The following is a 14,769-nucleotide window of genomic DNA, read 5'->3' as shown; positions in this document are numbered from 1 at the left end:
CCGGATTGTTTCCAGTTTTCACACCAGTATATATAAATATATTAGGTGTTGGAATTAATTCGTAGCGTTTTACAAGTGATGGGAAGTACTTTCATTAATGTATTTTTTAATGCTCATGTGAAATAAATAACATTCTTTCATTAAAAAACGCTACGAATTAATTCCAACACCTAATAATATATAATTATGTATAATTATATATATGTACACAAAAGTTATCTTATAAGAAATCAGGTCAATTTAAATGAAAATAACAGATCTTGCTCAGTTTCTGCTACTAATCTGCTGTCAAGTTATGTCAACAGACTGCTCAGTTTCTGCTCGCAACCTACTATCAGATTCTGTCACCAGGTTCTATTTAATTTCTGCTGCCAATCTGTTTGCATAGAATGTTAACAAGTTTTATCGGCAGAACAGAAGCAGAATGCGACATCAGTTGTGGTCCGTCTGTTAACATTTTCTGATCAAATCTACAACCAATCTGTCAACAATCTACTAACATTTTGCTATCTGAGTGTTGCAAGGATGTATGTCCAACTATTCAAGAAAAAAGGTGCTTCTCTCCGTGAAGTGTAAGGATTGCTGCTTTTATCTAAAATCAAAAATTCGAAATGGAAACGTTAGTTAATGAATATAGGCTCAGTATAGATCGATTTTTAGATCAATATTTTTGAAATAAACAATTGTTTTTTAGCACTATCTATTTTTTTAAAAAACACATTTTTTTCTTTTGAATATCGCTATTTTTTAATTTTTGCCTTTTTAAATTTAAAATTAGATTTATTCATGCTGAACGTATATTAAATAACGTTTCCATTTTGAATTTTTTATTTCAGATAAAAGCAGCAGCCCCTACACTTCACAGGCGCAGAGCATCTTTTTTCTTGACTGCTTGGACATACATTCTTGTAACACTAATATTGAAAGATATATTATACAATAAAAAATATAAAAATAACAGCATAAAAAATCACAGCACATGTTATAGTTTGTGATATTTAATTATTATTACATTAATTAAAACATTAAACGTTTCAGCCACAATATGGCCATCTTCAGTAATTCAATAATATTCTTAAAAACGCAGAGTTACATCTAGTTGACATTAAATTCAACAGTCGGGAGTTGTAATTAAATAAACATGTTCTTTTCTATGTGAAGATGCTTCATACAATGATGTTACAATGCCAGTTGTCATATCAAGAAAAGTATAGAACAAGAATTTCCAGATTCTAATTTAAATAAAATTGTATATCATTAATATCTTCTAGTAGGAATATAAAGAAATAGAATCATTACCTGTTTTACCAAAAACTAAACGATGAATCTCAAATACTTCTTTTGCACAATTAGAATATTGTCGTGACATTATGTGTTGTTATTTGTCCTATCATGTATTTTACCACTATTTATATATCTGAGTCAACAGTTTAGAAAGTTCTAGATTATTTATTAAAAGAAAGAGAGATCCTTCTTTAGAAGAGGAAAATAAACATCAGGCAAACCTTCCGTGTCACTTTGCTTATTGATATCACTTGTTTGTCTTTCTATATGTATCATTTCCGAAATTCTTCTTTTCATTAACGATTGTTCCGTATCTAAAATTCTTATATTATCCCAATCTAATTCATGCATCTCATTCAAACGGTGTCGTGAAACCACCGAAATTTCGGAAGGTTTTTTTTTATGTCAGCCTCATGTTCTTTAATCTGAGTTTTTAATTTCCTTTTAGTTTGGCCAACATAAGACGATTCACAATTTAAACAATTAATTTTATAAACTACTCCGCATTGGTCATCCTTTTCTTTATGTAAAGCTAACACAATATCATCCACGTAACGAAAATAAAAAGATGAAATAATATTATTCGTAATAATTTCTTGTTCAAAATCTTGTAAAACTATGTTCGCCAGTATGAGGGACAAAGGAGAACTCATTGGCATGCCAAAAATCTGTTTAAATATTTTATTATCAAATTAAAAAATGTGGAATTAATTATAATCATAATTGCTTTGATAAACTAAATTAATGAGACAAGAAGGAAATATCATCTTCGATATTTATAAAAAACCTACTAATTCTGAGAGATATTTAAACTATTTTTCGAATCATCCGTTAGCACATAAAAGGGGAGTAATTATTGGGCAATTTGATAGAATTCTATTTTTATCCCATCCTAAATTTCATGAAAAAAACATCTCTGAATTGATTCACACGTTCCTAAGTAATGGTTATCTTTTAAAGTTCATATTTTCAACAATAAAGAATAGAATTAAAACATTGGAAAATAGAACTAATTTAGATCAAAATCGCGAAGAAATTAATAATGAATGTGACTCTAATGTTACTTCAAAAAAATTTTTCACGATACCATACTTGGGCAAAGTTTCTGAAAAATTCAAAAAACTTTCACATGTTTATAGTTTGAATATAGCTTATAAACCTATGAATAAAATGAATATTAAGACAGGAAAGAATTCTTTGCCTAAGGATGACCAATGCGGAGTAGTTTATAAAATTAATTGTTTAAATTGTGAATCGTCTTATGTTGGCCAAACTAAAAGGAAATTAAAAACTCAGATTAAAGAACATAAGGCTGACATAAAAAAACCTTCCGAAATTTCGGTGATTTCACATCACCGTTTGAATGAGATGCATGAATTAGATTGGGATAATATAAGAATTTTAGATATAGAACAATCGTTAATGAAAAGAAGAATTTCGGAAATGATACAAAGATAATATAAAAAGACAAACAAGTGGTATCAATAAGCAAAGTGACACGGAAGGTTTGCCTGATGTTTATTTTCCTCTTCTAAAGAAGGATCTCTCTTTCTTTTAATAAATAATCTAGAACTTTCTAAACTGTTGACTCAGATATATAAATAGTGGTAAAATACATGATAGGACAAATAACAACACATAATGTCACGACAATATTCTAATTGTGCAAAAGAAGTACTTAAGATTCATCGTTTAGTTTTTTTACTGTAAAACAGGTAATGATTCTATTTCTTTATATTCCGACTAGAATATATTAATGATACACAATTTTATTTAACTTAGAATCTGGAAATTCTTGTTCTACACTTTTCTTGATATGACAACTGGAGTTGTAACATTATTATATGAAGCATCTTCACATAGAAAAGAACATGTTTATTTAATTATAACTCCCGACTGTTGAATTTAATGTCAACTAGATGTAACTTTGCGTTTTTAAGAATATTATTGAATTACTGAAGATGGCCAGATTGTGACCGAAATTAATGTTTTAATTAATGTAATAATAATTAAATATCACAAACTATAACTTGTGCTGTAGTTTTTTATTTTTATATATTTTTATAACCACGTTAGTTTTCAAGATATACAATAAAAAATGTTTTCCAAATCTTCAATTATATAATAAAGTATACTAAAAATTTCAAAAAGATTGATTCAATGTATGCTTCACAATAAATTTCAAATATTAATGAACTTTTAGATGTTTACATGACCTTCCCCCCTTTACAAACGCAGTATAAACCCACGCTCGTTCTAGTATTATATTTCAGTTACTATTGTATATTTCATTTTTTGTATCGCTAGATTCGCTCAACTGATTGAAGATACGTTTTCGTTAACGCTGGCTATACAAATAGCGCTAAATACAATAATGATCAGCATTACCTTGTTACAAGTATGTATTTTTACCTTATTGTTACAAATATTATTTATTTTTGTCAAAAATTTATTCAGCATGTCTTTCGTACATTGTTAATAATACATATTGCCCCTGGTGAAAAAATGTCTCTAAAAATTTTGCTGCAAATGTCTAAAAACGTTTTTCAGAGATTTTTAATAATATTCAAAGATTTTCTCAAGGAAATTCAAGGATTATTAACGAATTCTCTGAAAAAATTTCTAAAAAAATGATTTCAATTTTGCTAAAATTCAGAAATTCAGTGATGTCTCTAGAAATAGAATTTTTACGTTTCAGAGATTTTCAGCAAATTCTGTGAAAATAATTCCCAAATGTCTGAAAGTCCGTGAATTTCGTTGAAACTCGGAAATCCAATGATATCTCTGAAGATAGAATTTTCATAATTTCTCATTTTTTCAGAGACTTTCAGCGAATTCTCTGAAAATCATTTCAAGCCAAGTATCTAAAAGTTCTTGAATTGCATTAAAACTCAGAAATTCAGTAATGTCTCTGAAGATATGGCTTTCACGGTTTCTCACTTTTTAGAGACTTTTTAGAGACTTTCAGGAAATTTTCTGAAAATAATTTTCAAGTGTCTAAAAGTCCTTGAATTTTATTATTAGGTGTTGGAATTAATTCGTAGCGTTTTTTAATGAAAGAATGTTATTTATTTCACATGAGCATTAAAAAATACATTAATGAAAGTACTTCCCATCACTTGTAAAACGCTACGAATTAATTCCAACACCTAATAAAATTCGAGAATTCAGTAAAATCTCTGAAGTAAAATTTTCATAATTTCTCACTGTTCAAAGATTTTCAGCGATTTTTTTGAAAATTATTTTCAAAGATCTGAAAGTCCCTCAATTTCGCAGGAGTGCATTTAGTGTCTCTGAAACTTAAATAGACAATAAATAACACATGTACCAATTGAAGAAGTGGTGTAGCGTAACGCAGGAAACTCATAATCGAGAAGTCCCAGAGCATCTAAATGAAAATCTGAAATAAGTTGTGTTCCAAAACAAAATGGATCCAATTAGAATTATTCCGTTTTCTCTAGAAAAATAATATAAATCTAGGAATAATTAAATAATTCTGATCGGAATCTATTCCGAATAATTTTGTAATACGTAACCAGATTCAAATCCCAATAACGTAAGTAAGTGTATTTTTCAAAATAATTTCAGATAAAATCATTGCATCTTATAATGATCATTTGTAAAAAAATCATTATATCTTGTATAGAACAACTTCTGTTAAAAAAAGAAATAAAATTTATAAGTTTTAAAATAAGAATTTTTTTTAAGTATCGCATTGAAAATCTCTAGAAATCTTTGACAAATTCTAAAAGTTCATGAATATACTGTAAAAAATTTTATAAAAATCTTTAAAAATATTTTGACAAATCTGTGAAATTATACTGAAAAATTCTCTGAAAACTTTGCAACATGTCCAAAAATATGGACATTTTCAAGAAATTTTCAGAAAAATTCAGAGAAATTTTTTTACCAAATACACTTTATAAAATTGAAAGAAATGGCATGTGCGAGAGGAATTAAAATATATGTTTCGTATTGGAGGTCACACAGCAGCAAGCCGGTATTTTAGAAATGATACGATATGTGATGTATGTTATTGGTCAATTGATCCATCTCTTCTGCCTCAGTTTCGAGGGACAAAAGCTGATAGATCACAGTCTTCAAATTCACAATAAGATGTAAGACGTATGTTTTGATAATATTTCATTTGGAACTTATTTAGCGTATATCGTTAAAGCATTACAGATATAAAAGTCTTTGGTACGAAACATCCCCCAAGTCGCAAAGGATGCTTCTATTTGTAATGCAAAAGAGTCTTCGACCTATTTTCTTAAGCGCTGGCAAGATCTATACTTTCTCAATGGAAAATTTCACCATGGTAAAATTAAACATATAATAAAGAATATAACTGTAAAATAATATCTATATACTCGTAAAATAATATCTATATAAGTTTATTACATCATATGTTTTAAGATAGTGCAAACTTCAATGTCGTACTTTACCGTACTCTCGTCTTTGGAATAATTAAATAATAGTCAATATCCAAATGTCAGTCCTGCAAACAGTTCATTCGCAAAAATATAAACCATAATTTTTATGTGACATCAAAACATAATTGTTACCTATTTGCGCGTGAGTAATGTTTACGTTTATGTGTAATTGTTGTAATAAATTTTTTATTACTCTCGCGTATTTCTGCGTATCAGTACTTGAAAACAAATAAAAGTTACATTACAAGAAAAAATATAACTTCGTATAAACATAACTTTGAAACATTTTTTACATAATGAAAGAATAAATATATAAAAATTATTGAATTTCAATTGTAAGATTTAGTATAATAATTTAGAAAAACTGTAATCTTTAACGCAATATAAACTGTAACGCAATATAAATGGACTTAATGATACAATTTTGCAATACGATTACAAGATATACATTCATTCGTTGTTATTACAAAAAAAAACGTAAAGTATTAGGTGTTGGAATTAATTCGTAGCGTTTTTTAATGAAAGAATGTTATTTATTTCACATGAGCATTAAAAAATATATTAATGAAAGTACTTCCCATCACTTGTAAAACGCTACGAATTAATTCCAACACCTAATACAATTGTTCTTCCCTCATGACCATCTAAAGTATCTGCAATGTTTATTAAGATAGTTTTGCTATTTAATTGGTCAAAGATAGATCTTAAATTTTTTAACGAATTCTCCGTTGTCATTGCTAAGGATGCAATTGTATACAATAAAGTTTATATATTATTTTGTCAATTTTTAATAAGAAAAATAAAAAAATAGAGATTAAAATGTAGTTAAAACATCACAGTGTATTGAAAAACTGAAGAATTTTCATAAAAATTCTACAATCAATACATATGTTTCATACGCGGGAGGGAATTCGCAAAAAGAATTCGTAAAATATGCTTATCAATAGGGTATAATATAAATGTACCCTATCCTATAAGAGTTACATGTCACTTTTTGTGCTGTGACATACTACAATTACTATGCAAAATCAATATAAGTCTATAACGTTTGTAAAATTATTATGTACGATGTGTGTTTGAGATCTTAGACAACTTTTCGTAACAAGGGATAGGAATTCGAGAACTTCGACATATTTTAAATCAGTCTGCGCAAGATCAGAGACGAAGGTATTGCCTGCGAGCTATGAATACTCGAAATCATTATTATGATATTGTTAAAAGAATATCATCGTTGGCCGGTCAGTGGCCTTATCAAAGACCAAAGACGAGATTGCTCTGTGTCAGCTTGGTGACTTTGAGTACATTTTCTATAAATGTTCCACAAGTAACATTTTTTATATATAAGACTATTTTTAAGAAGAGATTTATATTGATGCATAGTGAAATTTTTAGTCCGCTTAAATGATATACTTTCAGATGGCTAAATTTATAACATGTGACAAAGACTTGTCATGTATTTTTGAAACTATGACATCACTTATGTTAGCAATCATGAGTTTGGTGAAACTGTATACGTGCTATCTTAATCGCTACAAAGTATAGTATAATGCTATGTACATATAAAGTAGTTCTAGTAGTTTTAGTTCTAGTAGTCGACGTGTTTCTTGAACAAATGAAATTGGATACCTCACTTTTACTTGCGATAAAATTTTTCAATTTTTTCATTATTATGCACCTTTGATATAACACATGGAAAATCTAATCGATATTTAAGGGGATATTGGAGTGGTCAAATTGTCGGGACTTTGCAGATTGATATAAATCTCGGAATTTACTGAACGAAATAAAAAATCCTTTTATAGGATTAAAGTAGACGCAAAATTTTTAATAATGCTGAAAAAAAAATTAAAAACTTACAATATATTATAGGATATGTAATAACATAGTATATGTAATACAACATAGTATAATATATGTAATAACATAAACTATAGAAATCTAACTAGATTTTAAATGCTTGTATGATTCTGTATGAATTTATATACTACGTACGCAGTCTTTTGAAACGCGTGCCGAAATGATCTTTGAAGTAACCTTTCAAAAGTAGAGATTTCAAGCTTTAAAACCCTTTTTTTTTTAAATTTCGTTTAATGAAAATATTGTATATATAATTTTGAATTAAAAAATACGAAAAAACTTTCTCCAACTCAATATAACCGAGTTATGAAACTATTACATTGTTTCATTATTTATATGTTATAATAAACAATAATACAATGGCCTCCGTTGCGTGTTATATAACAACTGTTTCACTGATATTATATAAATGCTATATAATTTCAATTATGGTTCTAACGTCGCGGTCTCCATCAACGGCATCGCAAAGCGGTCTCTATGTCAGTCGAACTACGTGCTGTCGAACACGACAAAGCGCGACAAACGTGACAATTTGTAGTTAAATCATGAGAATTTACGGACAAATGAATATTACTTGTGCTATAGAAGAATATATTACTAATGAATTCGGTCACTTGCATTACAAATTATTAAATACCAATGCATACTAAAAGCTATATTACATGGAATTAGTGAAGTTAAATATAAAAGTGATAATTGGTGAGTTTAGCCTCCTGCCTCCGATGTTGATAAAGTTCATCCGATGCATAGGATCATTCGATATCTTTTTGCATGAAATGAACGAATTTGAAAAAATAACATATTATTTTGTTGCGTAGACCGAGATATTAATCGTTAAAGTGACGATTATTTCAGGTTAGGAAATTTATCACATTCATGGCATAGAGATAGACATGAGAATATGTAAGTAAGGCTATAATAGTATTTTTTACTCCAGAATTACATTAATTCTTTGCTTTAAAAACAAATTCTCTGCTTTAAAAACACAAATTCTCTGTTTTAAAAATCCTGGTAACAAAGTCTGCGAAAACAGATTTCGAACAGGGTTATCAATTTTTGATTGCAGAAAAGCAGTGTGAACACAGATGATTAGTTTTGTAAAATCTGATCAAGTTTCTTATCAATTTGACTCCAAATTGCTAACATTTTGCAACATGTATAAATTATTTTTTATGTAATTTTTGTTTTTACAGCAGAAAATTTGTTTTAGTTAGATATTTATCTGCTTTAAAAACACAAATTCTCTATTTCAAAACAAATTCTCTTTCGTAAAAACAAAAATTATATAAAAAATAATTTGTGATGTTTTTAAAACAGAAAATTTGTATTTTTAAAGAGATGCTGGATTGACAGTCGAACTTGATCGAGGTCGATAGTATAGATTTTTTTGAATTCCAAATTCAATAATAAATTCAATAATAGTGACATCTTTCATTCATTTCTTATTATATGTCATTGTGTCTCCCTCAAATGCATTCATCTGTTCTTACCTAACATATTGCAACGCCATCTCTTAGAAGATTGAACCTACTATTAAATACAATTATTGCTTTGTTACCGAGTCTTCGCTCAGTGTTCGTATATATGTCATTAGCAGATCGATATAAATCTTTCTTTTTAAACAATAAATAATAAGAAGGAGCTACAAGCCAAATTTTTATGTATTTCAAATTCTTAAAACATACGTTTCGACCTTATTATGTCATTCTCAGTATAAAGAAATTAAACGCAAATTTGACAAAATTAATAAAACGGTTAAATACAAATTATACAATTTACAATTACGCTAAAAGTTGGTAGTATTTCTTCATATCTCTTCCGCAACAATGCTTTTCGTTCTGGTAATATTGGGTCATCTAAAAAGTATCCGTGGTTTTTTGTCACTAGATGGTGTTGATGATCATATATGATGATGGGCAACACTAATCCGATTATGTCAAATGAACGCGCGTCCGAAAGATGACATTTTAAGTTACATTTTTTGTAAACAAAGTTTGGTGATTCATCAATCGTGTCAAAAGTTATATTGGTTTGAAAATGAGTGAAATATCTGAAGAAATACGCTATGTGATGCTTTTTTACTACAAAAAAGGCAAAAACGCAGCACAAACATGCAGACAAATTTGTGAAGTTTACGGCGCGGATGCTGTAAGTGAACGCAGGACGCAGGAGTGGTTTGTTCGATTTCGTTCTTGAAATTTTAATGTCAAAGATCGACTTCGCTCTGGTCGGTCAGTCACTGAAAAAGTCGATGAAATTTTGCAACTGGTCAAGCAAGACCAAGCATGTGAAATGTCAGGAGATAGCCAATGCACTAAGAATCAACCATATGACAGTTTGGAATCATTTGAAAAAGGCTGGCTACGCAAAGAAACTCGATTGGGTGCCACATGAATTAACGCAAAGAAATTTGATTGATCGAATTTCCATCAGCGAAATACTACTAAAACGCAACGAAATCGACCCATTTCTAAAGCAAATCATCACAGGCGATGAAAAATGGGTGAAATACAAGAATATTGTTCGTAAAAGATCATGGAATAAGCGCGGCGAACCACCACAAACGACTTCAAAGCCTGGATTGATGGCAAATAAGGTGATGCTGTGTGTATGGTGGGATTGGAAGGGAGTCGTCCATCATGAGGTGTTACCACATGGCTTAACGATTAATTCAGAGCTCTACTGTTCACAACTGGATAGATTACAGGAAGCGATTAAGGAAAAACGACCAGAATTGATTAACAGAAAAAGTGTTGTCTTCCATCATGACAACGCCAGACCACACACATCTTTGATGACGCGCCAAAAATTGAAGGAGCTTGGTTGGGAAGTTTTGATCATCCACCGTATAGCCCGGACCTTCCACCGTCTGACTACTATTTGTTTCGATCTCTGCAGAACTCTCTTGATGGAAAAACATTGGCCGACAAAAAAACTGCCGAAAATCACTCGAAAAAGTTTTTCGCCGATAAACCACAAAAGTTCTACACGGATGGAATTATGAAATTACCCGAAAAATGGCAAAAGGTTATAGATAATAATGGCCAATATATACTTGATTAAAATTGATTTTCAATAAAGAAAAATTTCATTCAAAAATTGAACAAAAAACCGCGGATATTTTTTAGATGACCCAATATTATCGTGGTTATATTCTTCCATCATAACAGTCGCAATAAGTCCATAATGATAAAAATATTGAACATGATGAGTCATTAAATAAAAATGTACCAGCACACATCTATTATCAAATTAATACGAGGGCAAGTCAATAAGTTCTTAGAAAATCTGTCAGAGGGCACTCGCAGTGTATCATATTACTTTTTGACAAGTAGCATCTTTCAGTTGATTACTGTCAAATTTTGATCGAAATTCATCACATGGTTTCATTTCTGTAGATGATTAAAGCGAATATCCTTTGTATTTTTTGTAAAATAGAAAAAAATGAGAAACATGTTTCATGCAGTCAAACATCTACATAAAATTTAACACCGAAAGAAATCAAAGCCGAATTGAATAATGTTCATTCAGCACATCCGCACCAGCGTTTGCGACTGTATAACAATTAGATGAATGAATTTAAACGTGGTCGTACATCCACATGTGATGCACCTCGTTCGGAACGTCCAATTGAGGTTACTACGCCAGAAATCATCGATAAATCCACGATACTATTTTGACTGATCGACGAGTAAAAGTGCGCGAGCTTGTTGAGGCCATATCACAGTCATATCACATGGCACAGTGATTTCAATTTTGCACGAACAATTGGGTATGAAAAGCTATCGGCAAGATGGGTGCCACGTGGCACCCATGGATTTGCTCATTGTGGACCATAAGCGCGACCGTGTGACGATTTCAAAACAATGTTTGGAGATGTTTCAACATAATCCAGATGAATTTCTGCGTCGATTCATTATTATGGGCGAAACATGGGTCCATTACTTCACATCCGAGACGAAGGAACAGTCAAAACAAGGACTTCATCAAGTGAATCAGCTCCGAAGAAAGCGAAGAACATAAAATCGCCCGGAAAGGTGATGGCCACAATTTTTTGGGATGCACGCGGTATAATTCATATCGATCATCTTCCGTCGAAGCAAACGATCAATGGCGATTATTACGCAGCCTTATTGGACCGTTTCAACAACATTTAAAAAAAAAAACGTCCCCATTTGGCGAAGAAGAAAGTGCTCTTCCATCAAGACAATGCACGGATTCACACGTGCCCGGCACCGATGGCCAAATTCAACGAATTCCGCTATCCCAACATATTCGCCAGATTTAGCCCCCTGCGACTATTTTCTTTTCAAACCTGAAGAAATGATTTGGAGGAAAAAGATTCACCACCAGAGAGCAGCTCATCGCCGAAACAAAGAGCTTATTTTGAAGGTTGGATAAATCATATTATTTAGACGGCTTGAAAAAGTTGGAGAATCATTGGATCAAGTGTATCGATCTGAAAGGAGATTATGTTGAGAAATAAAAATGAATCGATCAAAAAAAAGTGTATTTTACTATGTTTTTCTAAAAACTTATTGACTTGCCCTCGTAGAATAGATTATAAAAATTAGAATAACAATGAATAAATGATCGTTATATTCAAAATTATTAGTATATACTATCCTTATTTTAATAGACAACAATATTAAAATGTATGTTCAACAAATAAAATTATTGTACATATACTTTAATTGCGATTGATAAACCAAGATATAATTGAAACAATGAGTCAATTTAATTCGTAAGAAGCAAATGCGGTCAGAGATAAAAATTGAACCTAGTTCAATCAAATTGCTTGTATTATATTGTCGAGTATGAGTGACATTCTGTTGCTTTATATTATCTTGTTAAGAGGGGATGAAATTGGAAGGGGAATAGAGATAGGAAAAGAACAAAAGAAAAAGGAAAGGAAGAAAAGACTATGGAAAGAGGAAGGAGGTTGCAAAATTTATAGATAAGAATTGAGTAATGCTTTCGTGTCATTTTGTTTATTCAATCCCAATGTTTGTTTTTTTAATGTGAACCATTTCAATCAGAGATCAATGTTTTATTGTACGGCGGTTCCTTGTCTTCCTAAGATCTTTACATCTTTTTAATTAAAATTATGGTTATAGTTAATACGATGATCAGTAATCATTAATGGAGAACCAGTCTTTTTATTAATATCCGCAATATGTTCTTGTTTTTAATTTTCTTTTGGTTTGTCTTATATAACTAGCTTTACAATTATCAAAAAATTTTATATACAACATTTTGATTAGCTAAATAATCTAATCTATCTTTACCTTTAGTTATAAGGCATTTTAATGTATTTGAGATTGACCATAATAGTTTACAATTACATTTATATGCTATATGTAAAAAACTTTCAGAGATAGATTTATATATGGCTTGAAAAAAAAAGTTTTCTTTTTAAGCTTTTAATCTTATGTTAGTTTCATAAACTTAGTCAGTATTGCTTGTACATATAATGCGCTGAGTACTGCACTATCATTTGATTCATATAAGTTATAAAACTTTTGTATTAAGGAAACATCTACGTCAGGTGACAGCTCTACGAGTTGAAAAAATGTAAATTTTTAACTTTTTTTCCGATTTTAGTATAAAGTCTACTGCAACACCACACCAAATTTAGCATCTACTTTAATCCTATAAAAGGATTTTTTATTCCATTCAATAAATTTCTAGATTTTTATATCAATCTGTCCCCACAATTTAGTCACTTCAGCTTTCTCTTAAGGGGAGCGACGGCCGAACTTGATCGACAATACAAACTTTTTTCCAAATTTGATAATAGTGAATTCTTTCATTCATTTCTTGTACTTATTATATATCGTTGTTTCTCGCTCAAACACATTCATCTGTCCTTATTGCAACACCATCTCTTTGAAAATCGAACCTATTGCTAGACACAATTATTGCTTTGTTTACGAGTCTTCGCTCAACATTAGTATACACGTCATTTGCATATCGATACAGTGTTATTAGATGGGCCGAGTTTTAGACGCATGCACGTCCAATGTAACTTCAGTAATGTACCGGTCATTAGTAAATAGGAGATCATTAGTCGCTTAGAATGGAAAATGTTGAAAATTTTAATATAGTATATTTTACATATTTTACGTACGTATACATAAATGTATATAATATATTTTTACATATGTATACATATGTATTATATATATAAAATATGTAAAATATATTAAAATTTTCAATATTTTTTAAAAAATTTTACACTGGACGCGTATGCGTCTGAGACCCGTTTAACAACACTGTTAACCGATATAAATTTTTCTTTTTAAGCTTTTAATCTTAGTTTCATAATTCACACAAACTTCTCAGTACTGTTTGTGCACGTAATACGCTTAATGCTGCAAAGAAAAAAAATCTACGTCAGAAGACAGTTCTATGAGTTGAAAAAATGTAAATTTTTAATTTTTTTTCGATTTCAATATAAAATCTATTGCAGCACTCCAAAATTTTGCTTCTTTAATCCTGTAAAAGGATTTTTTATTTCGTTCAGTAAATTCGAAGATTTATATCGATCTGTAAAATTCCGACAATTTGGCCACTCCAGCATTCTTTTAAAGCAAAGAATTTGTATTTTTAAAACAGAGAATTTATGTAACGCTCAATGCCATCGACATGACAGATTTCCTAACCTGAATATCTGTTAACTTCAACAATTAATATCTCGGTTCGTAGAAGCGACACGTTTTTTTGTCAGAAAGCCAGATTCGTCCATTTCGTACAAAAACGTCAAATGAAGCTAATTTTATCAACATCAGGAATGAGGAAGCTAAACTCAACAATTATAATATATAAATAAAAGTATAATATATAAATATTACGATTAAATATTCTGAATATTTAACAATGATATAAAAACAAATAAAGGTCTAATGAGAGTTATATGCGGTTATTAGTGTAAAAGTAGAAATCGTTTATTATTAAAAAAATATAATTAATTACGCAATTTCGGCTTGCCTTCGATATGCCATCAATATGTATCTAAACATTTGTAATTCTCTCACTCTTTCATGGCGAAACGGAAGAGTGGCGACTCAATCTCCTTATTCTATTGATAGAGATTGGCAACAAATAACAGATGAAAATGTGCAGATCAAAAACATTATCACTATTTTTTATAAAGAAAAAATTAATGCACTCACCTGTATAGCCATGAAAGATG

The 14,769-nt window shown here is 30.0% G+C and overlaps 2 protein-coding genes across 9 annotated transcripts in view; both read left to right on the top strand.

Annotated features, from left to right (window-relative positions):
- LOC105143257 (odorant receptor 9a) overlaps positions 1-5,976 on the top strand; it is an 83,823-nt gene extending 77,847 nt beyond the window's left edge. For 2 of the 4 annotated variants that reach the window (XM_087410806.1, XM_087410804.1), the window contains 4 exons: positions 3,592-3,682; positions 5,266-5,402; positions 5,470-5,602; positions 5,701-5,976. In XM_087410806.1, coding sequence (XP_087266932.1) covers positions 3,592-3,682; positions 5,266-5,402; positions 5,470-5,602; positions 5,701-5,751 — 412 coding nt within the window. In that variant the 3' untranslated portion in view covers positions 5,752-5,976. Of the gene's footprint in view, positions 1-3,591; positions 3,683-5,265; positions 5,403-5,461 lie in introns of all 4 variants that reach the window. The other 2 variants (XR_015546534.1, XM_087410805.1) reach the window with 2 other exon arrangements.
- Positions 5,977-6,097: 121 nt separating this feature from the next.
- Positions 6,098-14,769, top strand: part of LOC105154226 (odorant receptor 22c) — an 89,285-nt gene continuing 80,613 nt past the window's right edge. For 3 of the 5 annotated variants that reach the window (XM_087410793.1, XM_087410794.1, XM_087410791.1), the window contains exons 1-2: positions 6,098-7,041; positions 7,134-7,253. In XM_087410793.1, coding sequence (XP_087266919.1) covers positions 6,901-7,041; positions 7,134-7,253 — 261 coding nt within the window. In that variant the 5' untranslated portion in view covers positions 6,098-6,900. Of the gene's footprint in view, positions 7,042-7,109; positions 7,254-14,769 lie in introns of all 5 variants that reach the window. The other 2 variants (XM_087410792.1, XM_087410795.1) reach the window with 1 other exon arrangement.

Source organism: Acromyrmex echinatior, chromosome 10 (genome assembly GCF_024713525.1).
Source record: "Acromyrmex echinatior isolate Ae372 chromosome 10, ASM2471352v2, whole genome shotgun sequence".
Lineage (NCBI taxonomy): Eukaryota > Metazoa > Arthropoda > Insecta > Hymenoptera > Formicidae > Acromyrmex > Acromyrmex echinatior.
This window is presented reverse-complemented; position numbering and strand designations above follow the sequence as displayed.